General features: G+C 27.3%; 1 protein-coding gene across 1 annotated transcript; it reads right to left on the minus strand.

The window, feature by feature from the left end:
• Window positions 1-1,115: 1,115 nt before the first annotated feature.
• On the minus strand, window positions 1,116-16,982 carry LOC132948662 (dynamin-1-like protein). Its single transcript, XM_061019237.1, has 3 exons — window positions 16,788-16,982; window positions 2,962-4,378; window positions 1,116-2,423 (listed from the first exon to the last, which is right to left on the minus strand). The coding sequence occupies exons 2-3, from the start codon at window positions 4,348-4,350 to the stop codon at window positions 1,821-1,823; spliced, it is 1,992 nt and encodes a 663-aa protein (XP_060875220.1). The 5' UTR covers window positions 4,351-4,378; window positions 16,788-16,982; the 3' UTR covers window positions 1,116-1,820.
• Window positions 16,983-17,419: the final 437 nt, after the last annotated feature.

The raw sequence follows: 17,419 nt of genomic DNA on the forward strand, positions 1-17,419 counted from the left end.
GATATTTTATATTAGATTTATATTGTTATTACTTATTATTAATACAGTAGCCGGTAAATTGAATTAATATTATAAAATTACAACAAAATAACTAAAATGGTTATTCTTGGTTATTTGATAATATTATGTAATTTGGTCCAAAATTGATCATAAAATAACTATAAAAAAAACTACGTTTTTATATATTTGATATTTTTTGGTAACAGACTAACCTACTTACGCGGAACATTGTTTTAAATTTTCAATCCTTAGCTGCAAAAGTTGAACATTTTGTAAATTTTTAACTATAAAACCATTTTTAAATTATAATTTTGTTAAATGTTGTCAACAATCTAACTTTAAATGCTTATAAAAAATATAGAAATTTTGCCTGTGTAGGTATTTTTACTATTTTTCAACTACATTGTAACAATACATCTGGAGCCTTGTATTAAATTTTATTACTTTTTTACCCAACAAATAAGATTTTATTAACAGTTAAACAAATAAAAAAAATTTAAAACTAAAAATGTCCATAAACACCTCAAAAATATTAAAAATATATTAAAAATTGTATAGTGTATAAGTATAGAAAATGCTAATATATAAACAGCCGGTGAAAGTTTCATGTAACTAGGGTAATTTGTTTTAGAGTTACACCAAAAACCAAAATTTGCGTACAAATTCCCGGTTTTCCTTAATTTTTTTTTTTTATTTTTTAAAATTTTAAAAAGCATATCATTGCTCCGCTCAGAATCTAAAACAAATATTGTTGATCCTTTATTTTGTTGATATTACATTTTAGTACAAATACAATTTTCTGTACATACTGCATAGGTTGGCTTATTAAATACTCAAATTCATCGAATAGTTATCATATTTGATTCTTAGCACAGATAAATAAAAATGTGATTCTTATTAATTACTTTTATCAGACAGCCGAGATATTGCAAATTATCTGTGATAAAAATGTAATAATATAATGGAGGGCAGCTAGCTAATAATATAATATGACCATAAAGGAGGGCAGCTAATTTCGCAGGTCTAGCCATGGTCAGGTTGGCCATACCCGTAAACACACCCATGGCGGCCTGCTATACTAAATTATCAGCTTAGATACAAATTCTAAATACATATAAATAAATAATAATATAATAATAAATACAAAAATTGATAATTAATTATATTATCACATTTGAAAATTAAGAATTCTTAATATTGGTTAATTTAATAGCTATATTATACATATAGTAGGTTATTGTAGTAAAAATAATTATAATAATTTTGTAGTTGATAATTGTCAATTGATATAGTATCAAATGATTTAAGAATCTAAATAAAGCTGTTGAATATGTACTTACACTTTGTCCAGCTAGAGAACACGCAGCGTCCCAACGAAAATCGGTAGTTCTGTGCATGTCCCACAATACACCCAGTCATAGTGGAACCCGTCCTGATGGCTGGGTGTCGCATGGGGATGCACAGAATTGATGTGTTCTCTCACTGGACAAAGTATATAAGTTAATATTAAGTAGTGGATCCTAAAGAGTAAAGAGTGTTTAAATCACAAACTACTACATAATATAATAGTTTGTGGTTTAAATACTACAAACAGTTATTAATTACAAAAGAACCCTTATTTTTTTTAACATAACAAATCAAAAAAATACTTATATAAAATTCCAAAGTAAAAAGTATGAATTGATTAATATAAAATTTTTTAAAAATAAATCTTAAATTACTTTAAAAAATAATTCTTAATTACAAAATATTTTCTTTTGTTCCTTTAGTAAAATAATAATAATACAATTTAAAATTACTTAAATAAAAATTTAAACTCATCAATAACACTGAATATCAACCATATTTTTTAAAGCTTTATTAACAGCATCCAACATTTTTTCAACCCTGTTTCTATCTTCTATTACACCATCTTCTTCTACAAGTACTTCATCAAATGAACGGTTTAAAACATATGGAGTAAAAACGAATTCATCCAAATGATGTTCAAAATCGTCCAAAATTAATTTCACCATTTTGTGATGAATACGCTTGGGTACAAAGTCTCGTATGATCTCCCTTATGAAATCAAAATAGCACTGCGTTAAGATACGGTGGATTTTCACTTGCTTCGATGTTTCAACAGTGTTATCTAAATCATTTAAACCAGATAACATTTGTTTAAATTGTTGTATTTTTAAGTTTTCCTCGTCCTCTTTATCTTCCTCTGAACCCACTTTGTTTTTTATCGAATCGCCTTTGGGATTGCTCATATATGATGTAATAAATGACTCTTGCATTTCGGTAGATGATTTCACCAATTGAAATAAAAAATTTGGATTGGTTGTGTTTAAACAAGTTTGGTATGTCTCAATGTAAGACTTTATAAATTCTTTTATGTTTGTTAATTTGTCATCCAACATTTTGTGAAGGACATTTCTTACCTGAAATCAAATATAAATAATTATTTTAAACAAAATTGGTATTATAGTTATATGATTAACCTTTTTTTCTGTTTATGTTGTAGTTAAATATTAAGTAAGTTTAAATAATTTCTAATTTCTACTGTATGTATATGATATTTTTATAAGTACCTATTTATTTATATATTTATTTGTGTGCCTATGTTCAAAATTTAATTCTAATTATCATTGATATTGAAAACAAAATTATACATTTTTATCTAATTTTTAATTTATTCCAATATATTTTGAATTGGAAAAAAAGTATTACAAACGTATAAGTTTATTATGTTTGTTTTTTTTTTTACTTTTAACTAGAAATCCACACTTTTAATAAAACAAAAATTTTAACAAAAAATAAAAATGGTTGTACCTAGGTACATTTAAAATGTTAGTAACAGTAGGTATGTTAAGAATGAAAAGGCCACTCTTCTACAACTATATTTTCGTTCAGGCCCTTAACCAGATTTTTTTAAACAATTTATGTTTAACTTATAATGTTACTTGTAATTATGCTTACATCAGAATTTATCCGGGGAAATCTTTTTAATGTTTCCAAAATATTTTCGTCTATGCAATCAAAAATCTTCAACATTTCTACACGTACAAAGTCCACACTAGACATTGATGGACCTATGAGATTATTTAATTGTCTGCAGATCATGTTTTCTAATGCTTTTTCATTCACAAAAGAACTACTAGTTATTCCAGCAGTATTTAATAAAATTATTCCAATTTGTTCGTCAGTTAAATCGTATAATGGATCAATATTGTTAATTTTTTCCAAATATTCTGCATTTATAATTTGTGCGATTCTCGCACCACCCATAACTTTTTTGTCCGAAACATCTCTTCTATTTCCGATTATTGTATCACAATATGATTTGCATGTGTCTTTTAATAAACCTAATATAAAAGACACCTTACTGTCGGGTGTTTGCAATGTTTTTAACTCGTTTTCAAGTCTTGTCTTAGTGTCTTGCAGGTTTTTATGCAATATTGGATAGGTTTTTTTGATATGTTTAATTAGAATATCTTGTAAAGTTTTAGCCAAAACTTTGTTACCATGCTTTTTATAGATATCAGGATAATTTGATCTCAAAAAATCTTTTTCACTTTTTAATGTTTCTTTCATTGATTTATTGTCATTTATATCCTTCTGACTTCTATTAACAACTCCAATAATACCAAGTTTTACCGGAATTTTATGACCACAAAGTAGATCTGTTGTATCTTGTATTGTGCCTTTATCAATAAGATCTAACTTGGTGACAACAGCAATTGTCCTTTCCCCTTCCGGATCCATTTTTCTAGCTATTTTTAAACTTTCTGATGTAGATGGGTCCGTATTTGCAGTGACAACAGCTAAAATTATAGAATTTGGCTGTTGCACATATTTTAAAATAAGTTCTTGGATTTGCTCATCAATATCTTCAGGTTGATCGCCAACAGGTACTTTTGTAATCCCAGGCAAGTCAACAAAAGTTAGATCATATAAAAGAGTAAAAACTTTTAAGACAATGGGCTCATGTGTGATACCTTTGTTGGCACCAGCCAGAGAATCGGTCCGATTTTCTATTTCGTATCTAACTTCATCAAAATTGTGATAAATGGTACCAGGTTTATGAAGAAAACTTGCCCAGCCTTTAATATTATCATTTTTTGTTATTTTCAACATTGCATCTCGGTCTTCTCTTGAGTACCTAATCATTTGAAGGATTAATGGTGCACGAGTTACGATGCCGGTACCTCGAGGTAAGAAAGATCTACCGACCAAACTCTCGAGGACTGAACTCTTTCCGGAACTTTGGGATCCGACGACAACAATTTGGGGTAAATCGATTTTATGCTCACCAATCACAGCGAACACGTCTTGTAACTTGTTTATAGTTTGTATTAACGAATCCATTGTACAATTTTGATGAAGTTATCAAAACCTAAAAAATAAAAAATAAAAAAAAATTATGCTTAAAATGATTGTTATTATAGGTAAAATTATTTAATTTACAAATGTATCAATGATGAATTAGTTGTGAAATTATTACAAACAATATAGATATTAGATTATCTTTTATGTACAACCTTATTATTATGTCTTGTTTGATTTTAGTATATTTTAGTAAGTCGAGTTTCAAATAGATATAGTTTAGAAATAATTCTAGAAACTATAATTTTTGTTTCTATCATAATTTAATTTTTTAATGTGAATTGATAAATTAAAAACAAAATAATCAAACTAAAAATCATTAAATCCTATATATAATCAAAAATATATATATGACTGAATATGACTATATAGTAATTACCTAGGTATCAATTACATGGTCTTATGGTGCCCACCTACAGTATATTATAGACAAGCCTAGATTAAGATAATTTTGGGTCCGATGCTAAATAATAATAATATATCAAATCCATATACAGTTAACTGTTGTAAGTTGTAACAGTAAGACCTGACAGATGAAATAACTTTTGTGCTAATCAATATTATTAAATTTTTTTGTTGTAGGTATATAATTAAGGCATTTGAGTTACACGTTTCATATAAAAAAAAATTTTAAATCTGATTATAAGAACAATTTTGTTAGTAATATTATTCATTTAAGTCAAGTAGATTATTTTTTAGAATTTTTTAAATATCATTTTTTTTTTTTAGTAAATCATTTAAAAAGTAATAAGTATAATAAGGATTGAATAGTTACAGGGGCTGGAGTCCTACAAAACCAAAGTGTAAAATAACACGTGGGGGGGGGGGGGACAAAGCCCCCCACACCCCACTTATAAGATTCACTGTAATTTAGTTGTTACAAAAAGTCCACTAAAACCAAAATTTAATATAAACCATAATTTTTTTAGGTCATCTTCGTTCTTAACAGTAGGTACTTGATTTTAGATTCTGAGTGGAACGATGAATGTATTGACTTTACAATGATGTGTATTTTTTTTTTATTTTTGTGTCTGTGTACACGATAAGTAGTCGAAATAATGATTGGATTTTCAACTTCAGTATCTTATTTGATGGGAAAGTGAATATCGTTGGTGCATTGGGAAGGTTAAAATTTCCAATAGTTTTCAAAAGCGCCGGGAAAAACAACATACAAATTAAGGAAAAACGGGAATTTTTACGCAAAATCAATTTTGGTTTTTGGTGTAACTCTAAAACAAATGAACGTATACACATGAAATTTTCATTGGTTATTTATAACATTTTCAAAATATTTTGATTTGTTTTGAACTAATTAGGAACATTTTCAGTTTCCAATTTTATTAGTCTTTTTTTCTAAGGATGTCAATAAAACCTTATTTGTTGGGTAAAAAAGTTTGAAAATTTTATACAAGGCTCCTACTATATTGTTACAATGACATTTGAAAAATATTAAAAATCCTTAGTCACAGTTTTTTTTTATAAGCATTTAAAGTTCAAAAAGGTGGATAAGTGGATGTCGCTCTGCTGTACAGAGCTGTTTACGGACATTGTCAGTTTTCAATAATTTTAGTTTTTTTTCTATAAATATCAATACAATTTTATTTATTGGTTAAAAAAGCTTGACATTTTGATAGAAGGCTCCTAGTATATTGTTTCAAAGGCAGATGAAATAAAATTAAAAATCCATAGTCAAAATTTTTTTTTATAAGCATTTAAAGTTCAAATATTGACAAAATACGTAAAATCGACGAAAATTTGCAAATTATTTAGTTAGATATTCATAAAAAATTTTCTTTTTAAATCTAATATTTGAAAATGTAATACAAGATTCCTCATAAGTTTGTCTACCTTTATCAAAAAAAAAAAAATGTCTACAATAAAGTCAAATTAAATTTTGATGAGCGTTTGAAATTCATATTTGTATAACATATGATATTCATTCGATTTCTCATGTAACGATTTTCTTTTTTTGTTTTAATTAAAAAACGAATGACTGTAGGTACTTGAAAATTTCACTGAATGTTTATATTAGCATTTTTAATCCACCATACAATTTTAAAAATAATTTGACTCTTTTTGAGCTATTTACGGACATAGTCAGTTTTAAATTTTTTTAGTTTTTTTTTCTATAAATATCAACAAAATTTTATTTGTTGGGTAAAAAAGCGTGAAAATTTAATATAAGGCTCCTGATATATCGTTCTAATAGCAGTTGAAAAATATTAAAAATACATAGGCACAATTTTTTTTTATAAGCATTTAAAGTTCAAATTTTGACAACATTTATCAAATTTATAATTTATTAATTATTTTGTAGTTAAAAATGTATAAAATGTTAAACATTTTTTATGGCTAAGGATTGAAAATTTAAAACAAGGCTCCACGTAAATAGGTTATATATAAATTACTTTATTCACAATAATATCATCAAATATAATTGGTAATATCATAGGCTGACTGACCGTTTTCGCTCAGAATCGTTTTTCTTATACAATGATATTATATCATTGAATTAAAATTTAACACCATCCATTACAGCGACCCACTTGTAACCTACTGTACAGCAGAGCGACATCCACTTATCCACCTTTTTTAATTTGAATATACTGAACATTTTGATAATTGTATACAATAGAATCTAACGTATTTACGTATACCGTATACGTACTCAAAAATAAAAATAACGGCTGTGACCGTCTGTAATAGTACCTACCTACTTTGCAGTCTGCACAGAGAGTGTCACAGACGCACAGTAAATTGAGAACTGATGATTGGAAAATCAAATGATTATATAATAGCAGTATTCAACCACTGTACGAAAGGGCGATACAACTAATATAGGTAATACGAATACGGGACATGGGCACCAGCTATTTAAAGGTAATAAAATAATATATTAATATTATATTATATAATAGGGGCGTTATATAGGTAAGCTTGAAGCTAAAATGCAATAAGCAGAGAAGCTATTACTCTATTACTTTAAACACATAAACATATAAACACATTTCTTCCGCGAAAACTATGATCAATATTACGATAAATTCCTACACTGTACACAATTTAAATTATGTTAAATCATATTTTATAATATAATAATTTATTATTTTACACATTATTTTTTTTTCGTAACGATTTGTGTTTTAATTACAAGCTTAAGGAGGGGCTAAAAAGTAAAACCTCATAGGAGGGCTAAATAGAAGTATGGAGGGGCTAAGTCCCCTAAGCCCCCTAGTTACGCCGATGTACGTTAGCTGACAGAAGGCTGAAACTAATTTAACTTTTCTGAGACGTCTTATTTGAATCGCAGGCATTCCCCTCTAGCTGTTTTCGGTGTAGTAGGACTTTTCCTCCCATTTTTTTTTTAAAAAGTTTTCTTTTTAATAATATTATATTATTTATTATTGAATATGAAATTATTATTTTTTGCCTGTTATATAATATTGTCTAAATGCAGAGTAAATTTCTAAATATTTTCATAATTATTTTATGTATATTTGTGATCAACTGAACTACTTGAAACAAAAAAACTGCTAATTTTAAATAAATATAATAGGTACCTAGCTAAAAGATTGTCTAGATAAAATATAATTAATAATTAATAAAAATGGCTAAAAATTCCGACATAAAAATATAATTTTAAATAAATATAATAAATACCTAGCTCAAAGATTTTCTAAATAAAAAATAATTAATAGGTAATTGTGTATTTAGACAATATTAGATAAAAGGAAAAAAATAATAATTTTATATTTAATAATAAATAACATAATTTTATTAAACAGTAAACTTAAAAAAAAAATAGCGGGGTGGAATGTCATCAAAAAATTAATTGGGGTGGGGTGGGGGGGGAATGCTCTACACCGAAAACAGCCGGGGACATTTATGCGCACCACATGTACTTGTTTCTTTACTTATAATTTATATGCAATACCGACCATTCAAAAAATTAACCATTACAATAATTTACATAGAACGATAGCAAATTAGGATCCATTCACTATTAGTTTAATTATTTTGTACGTATTATATATTTTCAATTTTGTATGTATTTGTTATCTTGTATTGATTTAGGTATATCCCATGTAGTAATAAAAATAATTATTATGTGACTGTAAATATTTTTATTTTAATTTTAGGTTATTGCCTACCATAGTGTCCAACTGTCCAACCACCCCACCCCGCCAAAAAAATGACCACCATGACGTTTAGGTGTCATAAAACCCCGTTCACCACGCCACTTAGAATACTGCAGTACCTATAATACTAGTATGAGAAATAGCTACTTCTACCATAATTTTAAAATCCATAACAACAACTGTCAACAATAGCAAACATTCTTCACATTATTTTCTACGAATTTCAGTTTATAATTTACAAGTTGCACATTAAATTCAGTTATTATAGACCACTTTTTTTTTTTTTTCCCTGTTTGAACCGACAGCAGAGGAGGATCTGTGTGAACACTACTACTCCTATACTATAGACCACTTTAAATTATTAAATTTAAAAAAAGTGTATAATTGTATCTTACAATAAATATATAAATATATGCATGTACCCGAATAATTTACTTATTGGAAATTAAAAAGTTCTATAAATCTATTTTTATTTGAAAACATTAAATGAAAGTAATTAAGAACTAAAACTTTTAATAACAGTAATATAATGAATAATTAATGAAATTATTGTTCTTATCGGATGTTTTATTAACCCGTTAAGGGGATTCGATACCGTAATTTTCTGTTTTTGTCAAGCACACGCGCAACATAGGATTTTATACGGTTCTTTGCCAAACATATCAATTGATCTAATGAAGCGATAAGATTCTAAAAACAGATTTGAATTTGTCGTCAAGTCTACTAAAAATCGTCTTTCCCGTGTTTTTGATTTTTTGGTTTTAACTTCTCCGAAAGTTGAAATATAACAATTTTTAAATTGACAATATCAAAAATGTGGAAAAGTCGATTTCAAGTAAGTAAAACGGCCCTGTCTTAGTATTTTTCAACAGTTTAAAAACAAAACGGTCCTGTATCAGTCCAGTTTAATTATTTTAATGATAGTCCTCCAATCCAGTCTAGGTCATAGTTAAAGTTCACTGATCCCAGTCCGGTTCATAAAAACTAACCTAACCATGCAGAGCTCTAAGGTTTAGCGCCTTAAGAACGTTATGAAGCCTCCCGGAAGTTGTGAAAAGTTTTAGTCTCTCTACAACACTTATATAAAACTCATTATAAACATAAAAATATCCCGACAGATTTGACCAAATATCCGCCTATGCATCTCATGGGCTATTATTTATATTAAAATATTAAATTGAGTAAAATATCAAAATTTTAAACTTATCATAACTTACTTCAAGCCTATATAGCTTATATTCGTACCTTAAAAATTGATAATAGGTAAATTCACTCTAATATTAAAGCTAACAAGTAACAACACAAAATTGGTTCTGCTGAACCCCGAGAAAGTTCAATATAATAACAATATAATACAATTAAGGAAAAATATTTTCCCACTTCTTATGTTCTGACAAATTATTTTCCAACAAAATTTTATAAAAAAATAGGTACTTGTTAATTTTTATCAGTAATACAAAAATAAATAAAAAATTAAAAAATATTACCTTTCTTGGAAATAATCATATAGGTAGAAACCAATTTTAAAACTTTAATCATACACAATTCAACATTAATTTTGTTATTAGTTCTAATTTATCCACGTAAATTAAGCAAGTAGTCGTCAGACTTCATTATTTTAATACAATGTCTGCTCAATAAGCGAAAGTTATCAATATTCGTTTTTAGTATAACTGGCGGATGACTAGGTACATACGTCAAAAAAAAAATGCAAAAAAAGGTGACCGGTAGAGCAACAAAACACTTCAATATTTAGTAAAATATCGATATATTCAGTATAAATATTTTAATGCAATTATTGTCTAAAATACACCTTATTTTTTTGACTTTAAATTCGTAAATTATATTATTACATTTAAAAAATCATAAATAATAACTAAAAACACCATTTGTAAAAATAAAAACTAGATAGATTGTCTTTTGAAGTATTTTTTTTGAAATTAAAACATAAATGTTCACTCGTAAATCCATAATAATACAAATCAAAATTCGTAGGGAAGGTGTCCGGGGTGGTAGAATGTAAATATATTTATTAAAATGGGAATGCTATTTAATGTTCCTATCCAAGTCCCAAATTATAATAATATTGCAAAAAATATTTTATTCATAATTTGTATTTTCTAGAATCATTTAAAAATATTATGTTGTACTTATACATTTTACATATCTATGTTATAAATATTTTAGGTACAGCCGTATAGGTACTCACTACTCACCAGTCACCAAGAACTATTCAGTAGCAGTATAGCAGAATGATGATGTCCGTTTAGAAGTTGACTAGCCCTCCGGTCTAGTATGTATCCTGTGGCAGCTTGGCCGTGACGTACCGACACAATACTGACAATACTACGAGAGGTGACTGCGGACCATAAACGGCATAAACGAGTATAGATGGTAATTGGTAAACTGGTAACTGGTAGTATAGGTATTAGGTACTATGGTGCAGAACTGCGGGCTGCACTCTGAAGAATGGAGAATTAAAAAATATGTGAAAATAATTGAAATGGGTAAAATACTAAGATGGCTGCGCTACAGGTTGCAATGTGATAATAATTAAGAATAATATTATAATTTATAATGATTTGTAGTGACTGTCCACTGTCCGAACCAATTAATGCATTATGCACGATTCCCTCCCCTCTCCAAATGTGACGATGGTCGTCGAAAGCGTTATCTGTCATTGTGCAAAACGATAATTTCTCAAAATATCGACAAATAGGGATTTTGCCATTAGGTTCGCGTAATTTTAATATTTTGGTATGGGGAAAAAATCACATATTCGTTTGTACGGTGTCGTGTACGTGTATGTCTCGTCCCGGTTATGACTTGTAATTAATATTATTTTACATGTACCGATACGGCGATACCTAATCATATTAGTAGGTAAATTCCAATATTCCAATATTAAAATATTAATACATATAAATACAACTGCCTATTGCCTAGTGCCCTAGTTAAAGCAAACGAGATAATGGATAGTTAATTTTACAGTTACAAAAAAACCTATGCAGTATGCACTATCATAAATCGGTCTTATAATCTGTAATTGTTAAGCTATATTAATTTGTAAATTTGTTCTAAAAGCATTACGTTTTATTGCCCAATGTCCAAATAAATACTATTAACTGTTAATATTTTAATAAAAAAAAAAAAAAAATACAATACAATACAATAAATTTACCTGTACGGCTATAATATATTACGTCTATATCAATTGATATATTAATAGTCATAACCATAAAAATCTATACACTTAATTGTTTTTTACTTTTTATTTTATTTTTGTGACTGGCAAAAATTGGTGTCAAACTTTTTGTAAATTGATTATATAAAATGAAATTATTTACTATTTATTTACCATCAGTGGGAATCAACAGCATTTCACTTTTTAGATGGAGGAAGCAAACATTGAAGCAGTGGCGTCATTTGGGGGGGGGGGGGGTGACAAGGTGGGCATTTGCCCCTGTCTGGTTTTAAAAGCAGCCTATGGGCCGGTGTCCAGTTGTTGCCGTTTTACCATTATTATATTTTATTAGCGCAAAAACGTGCCAGTAATAATGTTATAATAATATTTTTAGTCAAACATTTGCTGTCTGGGTAGTGGGTATTTTATAATATTTTCAGAAAATATTATAGTATGTACTAAGAAATTATTGTCACAATGATACATTTTTACTAATTGATAGTTGGAATATATTTAGACGTATGCGGGGACGTACACATTGTATGTATGGGTATGTATTTATGTATGTTTGTTTGTGTGAGTGTGTTTGGTGAAGGAAAATGAACAGTTAGTATCATAATCTCGTATAGTTTAATTTCTAAAATCTAAAATGATTACAAATTCTAAAAACAACAACCCATTGACGCTCTTATTATTTATCATTGATCGCGGACTTCATAACTTGCGACAGTCGTGTATGATTCAACTATTCTGCGTATTGTGTTAATTTAGTTGAGTACCTAAATTAAAATTAATTTTTTTCGTGACGCATGTTTACATTAATCTTTTAATTTGGGGCAAAATATGATCTAAAAAAAATAGATGGGTGGTTAGGTGGTGCGATTAAAAATATAAAATTACCGCAAACTGCTCGAAAAGCATGGAAAATAATTTCTAACATGTTAATAAACAGACAAAACTTGAGCCGGTAAGCAAGCAATAAAAAAAAAATATATTATAATTTAAGATAATATTAATTTGTAAATATATCATATACTTAAATAAGATATATATATATACTTAAATACTTATAATGAATCAGGTAAAATTGATTTATAGATAATGCAGTTAATAGATTTTCAAAAATAAAAAAAAGAAGATATCTTAATAAACTACTAATATTTTTGCGGTTTTTTTTACCCATTCGGGCCGGTCTAAACCTTTGCCCCCCTCTATTGAAAACTGAAATGACGCCACTGCATTGAAGCCTGCAGGCATATTTTGAAAGAAGGGTTGAACCACGAATATATTTCATTGTACTAAATGGCATTATAATCTGTCATCTGTGATAAAACATAAAATTAAAATATAATATGTGTATATACAATTATTTTACTGTTGTGGCGGTGGGAGAGGGGGGGGGGGTGAAGCCTGAAGTACCAACTTGTAATAGTAATATATATTTAAATGATTATGCTGGTGTACTATTTTTTAAATGAGTTTAAAAATTATCTGTGATCTAAATCTGTTTGGTTCTTATTGCTCGGATCTTACACACTTCTAAATAGTCTAAAATAAATTGAATAAACTTGAATTTTTTTTAGTTTGTTTGATCACACAGTACCTACTCGATATATACATACGTAATACACCAATGGCGTATTTACAGGGGAGGGGTCGAGGGATCAGGATCCCCCCTCCACTATCCCATGACAATGTTAATTTTTTTTTTAGAGGATTATAAAAGCTATAGGAACTGCAATCACGACAATATTGTTACATACCTAGTGAAATAATTTAATAATTAATCACAATTTATAGCCCGATATAGCCATAAATTAAACTTAAAGGAAAAGTATGACGAAACAACTAATCAGGCAATTAACAGCACAAACATGGTATTTGCTAAGGGCAGTGTACAAAACGTATTGTTCATTGTGTTAATTAATAAAATAATTAAACTTAAGTGATTAAGTTACACGTACCATTGTACCAACATGGAATGACCGCAATAGTGAAACGGGCCGCATAGGATACCAAATGACAAATAGTAAATAGGCAGTAGGATACGCAGGATTTTAGTTCGGTTAGGGTTTTACCTGAGTAAATAATTTACATTATTTTTTTCTTGACAGTTTTTATACAACAAATTATAGTTAGTCTCATATTTAGTCTTCATTTACAGTATTTAACCTGATCATCTATAGCGCCTCTTCGGGCCGTAATAATCGATGAACGATGCACCATCGATTGTGGCCAAAAAAAAAAAAAACGAAACTATGATTATCGACGTCGTTGTTATTATTATTCAACAATTTATTTTATATCTATTAAAAATTACCAACAATTGATCTGTGTGTACTGAAATGGAAATAAATAAGATTTTTTTGTAGAAAAAATAAATGTTGGGGGGGGGGGTCAGAAACTCAGAACCCTAGAAGGCTAGAACCCTACCCTAGCGTACGCCACTGTAAAAAAATATTCAGTGAATACAAAATCTACTAACCTAATTTCGTAAACACAACTCGTACCACTCTGTAGGCGGTATTATTATAATATGTTCTATTTTAATTTATAAATATAAATTATCATCGTATAATGTATGTTTTTATTTCGGTCGATAGTAATAAAGTAATAAAGAGATTAACTTTATAACTAATAGATCAATAAAATAATTAAACTAAATAAATTTAAATAAGTATACTATAAGATAAACTAAATGGCATACAATATAATCACTATTGTAATTATTAAAACAAAATTAATATAATGATTAATAAATATAAATAATTGTCATTCACATTATAATATTTTACGGGATTAGCTCTATAATAGATCAATTAAATAATCAAAATAAATAATTTTAAATAAGTATACTATATGATAACCTAAATTCATAAAATAGAATCACTACGAAGTCACTGTAATGGATGGTGTTAAATTTGAATTCAATGATATAATATCATTGTATAAGAAAAACGATTCTGAGCGAAAACGGTCAGTCAGCCTATGATTTTACCAAGTATATTTGATGATATTATTGTGAATAAAGTAATTTATATATAACCTATTTACGTGGAGCCTTGTTTTAAATTTTCAATCCTTAGCCATAAAAGTTAAAAATTTATAAATTTTTAACCACAAAATAATTAATAAATTATAAATTTGATAAATGTTGTCAAAATTTGAACTTTAAATGCTTATTAAAAAAAATTGTGCCTATGTATTTTTAATATTTTTCAACTGCTATTAGAACGATATATCAGGAGCCTTATATTAAATTTTCACGCTTTTTTACCCAACAAATAAAAATTTATTGATATTTATAGAAAAAAAAACTAAAAAAATTGAAAACTGACAACGTCCGTAAACAGCTCAAAAAGAGTCAAATTATTTTCAACATTTTATGGTGTATAGAAAATGCTAATATAAACATTCAGTGAAATTTTCAAGTATCTACAGTCATTTGTTTTTTAATTACAATAAAATAAGAAAATTGTTACATGAGAAATCGAGTAAATATCAAATGTTGTAAAAATATAAATTTCAGACGCTCATAAAAATTTAATTTAAGTTTCTTCTAGACATTTTTTTTTTGATAAAGGTAGACAAACTTATGAGTAATCTTATATTACATTTTCAAATCTTAGATTTAAAAAGAAAAATTTTTATGAATTCTCATCAAAATAATTTGCTATTTTTCGTGATTTTTCCGTATTTTGTCAAAATTTGAACTTTAAATGCTTATAATTAAAAACTGTGACTAAGGATTTTTAATTTTTTTCATCTGCCTTTGAAACAATAACCTAGGAGCCTTCTATTAAATTTTCAAGCTTTTTTACTCAACAGATAAAATTTTATTGATATTTATAGAAAAAAAAAACTAAAAAAATTGAAAACTGACAATGGCCGTAAACAGCTCAAAAAGAGTCAAAATATTTTGTAAATTTTATGGTGTATAGAAAATGCTAATATAAACATTCAGTCAAAATTTCATGTCCCTACGGTCATTTGTTTTAGAGTTACACCAAAAACCAAAATCGATTTTCTCGAAAACAGATTTTGCGTAAAAATTCCCGTTTTTCCTTAATTTTTCTTTTGTTTTTCACGTCGCTTGTGAAAACTACTGGGAAATTTTTACTTTTGACCCCCCAAAGTACCAACTAGATTCACTTTCCTATCAGAAAAGTTACTATTGAAGAAAATCCAAGCACTTTTACTGTCCTAAAAGGTGATGACAGACACAAAAATAAAAAAAAAAATTAAAAAATTAAAAATTAAAAAATAAAAAAATAAAAAAAAAACACACATCATTGTAGAATCAATACATTCATCGCTTCGCTCAGAATCTAAAATGTCCGTAAACAGCTCAAAAAGAGTCAAAATTGTATGGTGTATAGAAAATGCTAATATAAACATTCAGTGAAATTTTCAAGTATCTACAGTCATTCGTTTTTTAATTACAATAAAATAAGAAAATTGTTACATGAGAAATCGAGTGCATATCAAATGTAAAAACAAATACAATTTTATTGACATCATAGAAAAAATATTTTAAAAATTGGAAACTGAAAACAGTCCGTAACCAGTTCAAAATGAATCAATATTTTTTGGAAATGTTATCATGTAAATAAAATGCTGATACAAATAACTAGTAAAAATGTCATGTATCAGAGTTGCACCAAAAACCAAAACCAACTTTGTGTAAAAATTCCCGGCTTTCTTTAATTTTTTTGTTTTTCTTGGCGCTTTTGAACATTAATGGGAATATATTTTTTGATCTCCCACCAACTAGATTCACTTTCCCATCATACAAGATACTTTTGAAGAAAATCTAAGCAGTTTTACTGCCCCAAACGGTGGTGACAGACACAAATAATAAAAAATAAAAAACACACATCATTGTAAAATCAATACATTCATCGCTCCGCTCAGAATCTAAAATTATATTTATACAGTAGGTTGAATTATTTTTTTGATACCTAAAAGTTTGATAATTGGTCGATTCACTCAAATATCAAACTAACAGCACACTATTGAAACTGCCGAACGAAAATTTGGTATGTGAAAAACACATGCGGGTGTGCCGTGCTCTTAATAAAATCAATATTTCTTACCTTTATGAAAATGGTGCAAAAATCAATTGTTGTCTTTATAGATAAAAAGAGAGTTGAAAATAACAAATATACAAAAAATGGAAATAATTTAAAACAGTATAAGTTGATAGTTTTGAAAATATTGAACAACTGTCAACTATTATATGAACTGAGTTTTGACTAAACACATTTTGTATTTCGTGATGGGTTCTTATAAAAAAATCTTATCCACAATTAACTATTGTTTGGTGATGTAGTACTGTTACTAAACCTTTAAAATTAATATAGATGATATTTGCTTTTCTTAAATCTAAATACTATAAGATAAACTATAATACCTACCTACTTAAATAGAATAGAATAATTAAAATAATTTTAATATAATAAATAAAAATTAATGTCATTCACATTAAGATATTTTACGTGATTAACTTTATAACTAATAGATCAATAAAATAATTAAACTAAATAAATTTAAATAAGTATACTATAAGATAAACTAAATGGCATACAATATAATCACTATTGTAATTATTAAAACAAAATTAATATAATGATTAATAAATATAAATAATTGTCATTCACATTATAATATTTTACGGGATTAGCTCTATAATAGATCAATTAAATAATCAAAATAAATAATTTTAAAT

This window comes from Metopolophium dirhodum, chromosome 7, assembly GCF_019925205.1.
Source record: "Metopolophium dirhodum isolate CAU chromosome 7, ASM1992520v1, whole genome shotgun sequence".
NCBI classification, from domain to species: Eukaryota; Metazoa; Arthropoda; class Insecta; order Hemiptera; family Aphididae; genus Metopolophium; species Metopolophium dirhodum.